At 43.1% G+C, this 5,757-nt stretch overlaps 2 protein-coding genes across 2 annotated transcripts in view; one reads left to right on the plus strand and one right to left on the minus strand.

Moving 5' to 3' along the window:
* Positions 1–179: 179 nt before the first annotated feature.
* On the plus strand, positions 180–3,543 carry SARC_01374 (hypothetical protein; the record flags this gene model as incomplete). Its single annotated transcript, XM_014304891.1, has 2 exons — positions 180–206; positions 901–3,543. The coding sequence occupies 2 exons, from the start codon at positions 180–182 to the stop codon at positions 3,181–3,183; spliced, it is 2,310 nt and encodes a 769-aa protein (XP_014160366.1). The 3' UTR covers positions 3,184–3,543.
* The window catches only part of SARC_01375 (hypothetical protein), a gene marked incomplete at its 3' end in the record, with an annotated part of 5,817 nt that continues 3,328 nt past the window's right edge, over positions 3,269–5,757 (minus strand). Inside the window, exons 3-4 of the mRNA XM_014304892.1 lie at positions 5,399–5,464; positions 3,269–3,337 (exon numbers count right to left, since the gene is read on the minus strand). Of these exons, the coding sequence (XP_014160367.1) occupies positions 3,269–3,337; positions 5,399–5,464 (135 nt within the window). The remainder of the gene's footprint in view (positions 3,338–5,398; positions 5,465–5,757) is intronic.

Consider the following 5,757-nt stretch of genomic DNA (forward strand, 5'->3'; position numbering starts at 1 on the left):
TATATGTGTGTGTATGTTTATATATATATATATCCAAATACATATATATATATATGTGAATATATATATATATATATTCCTGTATATCTGTAACTGTATGTATGTATGTATGTATGTATATGTATATATATTATTATAAACATTTTGTCATTATATACTGCATGAATTTATTTAGTATGATGCATAAACATGTGTTCGCATATTTAGTGTGATCTGCCGTCAAGTAGTGAATCTCTTGCTGTGACAGTCTTCCTAGGTGCCAATTAAACACCAGACTTTCTACAAATACAGCAATGAATAGAAGGATAATCAGTATTCTGTTGAATTATACTCTTATTTGGCTAAACCTTGTGGGTGATATCAAGTGTTCATCCACAGGTGAATTGTGGCGTAGAAATGCCGTAGGTTTCCTCTTCAGATCGTTTCTAGTTTTTGCCCAAGTTGTTATTTATCTTAGCTTTTATATGGGAGTGGCAATGCGACTGGATTGATATGTTGGGCTTAGAAATACCGCATGAGCACGCACGGCTGAGCTCTATTCATTGTTCCGTCACTTTAGTATCACACACATTTGAATACAATTTAGCCTCGTCCTTCAACCACCCTGATCAATTATAGATGTCTAATGGCTGATGTGTTCTACTCTACGTATACGAGATAGGAGTTCACTATCAGAACTTAGGATTTCGTCTGCCATAGTTTGGGTTGAATATTGTTTTTAAACATCTGATTGGTTGAATATTGTTTTTATATATCTGATTGGCTGAAATTTGTTTTTATATATCTGATTAGTTGAATTATATATATATATAATTGGTTGAATTTGTTTTTATATCACTGATTGGTTGAATATTTCATATATCTGATTGGTCGTCTAAAGATTCTTCCTCCGTACAACAGCGCTTCGACTGGAACGAAGGGGGTCACCGGCTAGTATGCACTTGGAATGCTGATCGCAAACAAGACGAGTGGTTGGCCAAGACCAAAGGTGTTTCTAATGTATCGAGTGCTTGCCATTCTGGGACACTTCAGAACACTGGCCTTACACCCAGCGGGACTGTTGCGTTAGGTGAGGGTGCTGCGAACAAAGGCAAAGGCATAGGTAGCCGCACTACGGGTGTAGAGATTGGCGCCAGTTTGTTACTATCAACCAGTAGATCTATACAGATAGATGGGGGCGGCACCGATGCTGGATGTGCAAACGCCAACAGCACTATCGAGCGGGATGCGGTCAGTACAAGGGACTCTGGGAATATACCACCCAGCCAATCTAAGGAGATGGATGAGCACAATGTAAACACTGGTACAGTTATAACCAGCCATACTGTTGAGATAGATGAAGACAATGCAAACACTGGCAAAGGTATACCCAGCCAAACTATGGCGATAGGTGAACGCAGTAGAGAGACTACTACTACTACTAGCTGTGTCATTGATGTCGATTCATTCGTTTTCGAGGACGCGCCCTTGATTCAAACCGATTGCAAGGCTGAATTAGTCAGAGCTCATACAGAAGACCCAGGACAGACGCTAGCAGCACCGGTGATTCCACAGTCAGCGGAAGCGCACCAGCCCACGTGCAAGGATACAGTACCGATACCAAAATGCCAATCCGAATCCAGAGACAAAGTTAAAAAAGGGAGAACAAAGAAATCCAAGCACAAGGTTCCGAAGAATGATAGCGCAAGGCCATCAACGGGCCAGCCGACTTCCAGACCAAAAGTGGAAATGGGCCAATCAACGCCGAAACTTGAAGTGTCGGCGGGTGCGAAGACCTTGTCCGTTGTTTATGAGGCACAAGCAGAGCAGATAAACGATGCTGCTTCAGTGGCTAACCAATCGGCAACAAAAACTCAATCGCAAACGCACACGTACAAACGAATGTCAGATTCTGGGCAGTCTCCGGTAACATCTCCGCTGGGAGTGAACCAGTGCGCGCAAGAGACTTTGGCAGCGGCGGTGACCAAACGACGGCGAGTCAGTGCCGCTGGCGATAATCTCGCGGCGACTATAGCTGGAGTACCGGGAGGGCTATTGGATACTCACACACGCTTTACCCCACAGGCAGGGATTGATACAGGACCAGCCGCAAGAGAACATAAAGGACTGTATCTGTATGCATGCAAGCAGGGCGAGTGTCGGGCGAGCTTTGCAAGTATCAAAAAGCTCCTTGTCCACGAGGAAGGGCACGAGGATGCGAAGGTGTATGTGTGCCAATGGGGCAGGTGTGCGCAGAAGTTTGATATCAAGACTGGTTTAATGGCCCACGCCAAGTCCCACAAGGGCGTCCAGGCGTTCGAGTGCAGTGTTCCGAACTGCCACCGGATGTTTGCGAGTAAGCAAGCTCTGATAGCCCACACCAGGACACATCCTGGCAATGGGGCTGGTGCTGCTGACGGTGGCAGGAAGACTAATTCCGACTATAGCGGTGGCCAGATTAATTCTTCTTATAGTGGCAATCAGACTAATTCCACTGATAGTGGCAGCCTGACTGATTCTGTGGATAGTGGCTGCCCGAGTACTTCTGGGTCCGACGCGGAAGGGCATGTATCCTTGGCAACACAGAAGAGTGTGTCTGCCTTTGTCTGTCCCCAGACTGCGTGTAGGAAGAAGTGCGGTACTAGGAAAGCGCTTGCGGAACATGTAGATGCCTACCACGGGTCAGCCGAGTCTCTCCATATACAGACAACTGTGCATAATCACAACCCGCCCACCACAGGTATACCAGCCACTACAACACCGACCGACCCAGTAAACAACACACCTGTACCTGTAGAAGCCAATGATTGTGTGTATCTGTATCCGTGCACATGGGAAGGGTGCAGCCTCGTGCTCACCACACGCGTTGGTTTGCTGGCGCACTGTAAGAGTGTACATTGCACGGCCCGCCCGTACCCGTGCAAGTGGGAGAAGTGCGGAGAAGCGTTCAAGCGAAAGGAAGAGCTGTACGCACACGTGGAGGCCCATCTCAGAGTACCGTGGCATCGGTGTGCCCACGTGGGCTGTGGCGAGCGGTTCAAAAGCGAGGGCGAACTGAGCGCGCATGCGGCGGGCCATACGATTAGTCGGAAGAGATACATATGCACACAGAGTGGGTGTGGTAAAAGGTTTCTGGAAGCGGAGTTGCTACAGAAGCATGTGAACGCGTGTGGGAAGTATAGGGAGTATATAGCGCTCGATTGATGCATCTCTGAGAGGGGGCAAGAGGGTGGGTTAGAGTTTCTATGTACAGAACATCTCTATACTTCTATGAACTCTCACGAGAATTTCAGGTCACCGGAAACTGTGGAGATTGTATCTTTCTGGCCTTTAAGTACTCGGAAGAAAGCTCGAGGAACTGTGATTGGATGAGGATGTAGCTAAGCTGCAATCGACACATCAGAGTGCGCAATCCAGAATGTAGCTTCGCTCGTTGCAGTGGCTGTGGAATTGTTCGTGTTTCCCATGCGGACTTACGACAAGTTTGTCATTGCCAGACGTGCGATAAACAAGGCATTGTCAGGCGTACGACAAGCAAGTCATTGTCAAACATGCGACAAATATGTCATTATCAGCCGTACGACAAATATGGCATTATCAGACGTACGACAAATAAGTCATTATCAGACTTACGACAAGCAAGACATTGTCAAACATGCGACAAATATGGCATTATCAGACGTACGATAAATAAGTCATTGTCAGAAGTCATTGTCAGGCGTACGACAAATATGGCTTTATCAGACGTACGACAAATATGTCATTTTCAGACGTACGACAAATATGTCATTATCAGACGTACGAAAAATATGGCATTATCAGACGTACGAAAAATAAGTCATTGTTAGAAGCCATTGTCAAACAAACGACAAACAAGTCAATTTCAGGAGTATGATAAGCCATTGTCAGACGTGTGACAAGAATGTCTTTGTCAGACGTACAACAAGCAAGTTTTTGTCAGGCGTACGACAAATAACCCATTGTCAGACGTAAAATAAGTCATTGTCAGACATATATTTATATTTATATATATGTATGTATATATATACATGTGTATATATATATATAGATATATATAAATAAGTCATTGTCAGAAGTGTAATGTCATTGTCAGACGTGTAATGTCATTGTCAGACGTACAATAAGTCATTGTCAGACGTGTAATATGTCATTGTCAGGCGTGAGGCGTGTGATAAGTCATTGTCAGACGTACGATAAGTATGTTAATGTCAGGCGTACGAATTCATTGTCACGCATATGATAGGTCATTGTCAGATGTGTGACAAGTTCGTCATTGTCAGACGTACAACATGTAAATCATTGTCAGACGTACGATAAGTAAGCCATTGTCAAATGTACGATAAGTATTTCATTGTCCGAGAAGTGTGTTGATAGGCGTACGACAAAAAGTTATTGTCAGGCGTATGATAAAACAATTGTCATACGTGTGACGAGCCATTTACTATCAGGCTATGATAAGTTATTGTTAGACGTACGAATATCGAGGCATGGAAAAGTCGGCAGTTAAAGTCTTGCACGCCGAAAGTAGACAGTATGTCATAGAAAGGTTGACAGGGAGGGAGAGGTCCGACGAAATTTTCACCATACAAATTCTGAGTATATACTCAGTGTAATCAATGACTTTACCTGTCACAGAGTACTACTTACTCGTAGACACATACCTCAGTTGATTAGGTGTTCTGGCAGAGTACAGCTTACTCAATATAGATATATATATATACATATATATATATATATAAAATATGTGTCCATAGTATTAATACATTCTTCAGAAGTTCGCCGTGGCACATAACAGATTTTAGGTATATCACGATTTCCTTGGATTTAATCATATCAAAACCACTCGTACACATACACATCTACTATTTTGCAATCTCCCTGAAAGGTATTTATATTGCCTTTCTTCAAACAATTCTGAGCGAATTCATGAATACACCTTTCGGTTAACTTGAAAAAAACAAGTCGCATCTTAACAAAAAATAAATCTACGCCGTCGCCGTTGATCTGCCCGGTCGCGAGTCAGCCTGTTCGATTCCCGCCTTCAGTACGGGTGAATGTACCTGCTGCCATCTAAGAATATTTTGAATATCAAACGGAATGGAACCCCAACACACTTTATTATCGTGTTTAAACTTCAATCTTTGCTAGTGCGGTTTTGTGTTTTAATGTGTCCACTCTCATCGTTCGAAAAAGTGCCTACCTAATATCATTTCTTAGCATTCTGTACATCAGGCTAAATTGATGCCGAAATAATATGACGATGTCGCCTTTCTTCCGCGCAGGTGCAATTGTATGTATTTCATAGTGATCTGTATAGTGAGCTAAATAAAACTGACCTACCATCAAGCTCCTGTGTGTGGCTTGTACAGGTAAGGTCCAGTATATCGTATGCACATACCAGCGTTTGCAATCGTTTCGGCGATAAGTCTACGGGGACGCTTCTCCATGCTGCAGCATAGTCGATCTGGTGTGAACAATACCATTATGTACCACTCTCGCGAAGATTCGCACTAAGCTACAATCGGCCACGCATCGCGCCAGAAGCTCAGCGATTAAATGCATGTATTTAATAAACATAGCTGTTTCATATCGAGTGTTTATGTACAGATGGAGAGATATATATATATATATATATATGCTATCTATAAATAAATATGTATATATATATATGGTCTATATAACGCGTAAAAATCACACTATCACACGATACTTAAAACGCATACGTATGCATATATATAACAAATATGCAAGCATATA

This window comes from Sphaeroforma arctica (genome assembly GCF_001186125.1).
Source record: "Sphaeroforma arctica JP610 unplaced genomic scaffold supercont1.54, whole genome shotgun sequence".
In the NCBI taxonomy this organism is placed as follows: Eukaryota; class Ichthyosporea; order Ichthyophonida; genus Sphaeroforma; species Sphaeroforma arctica.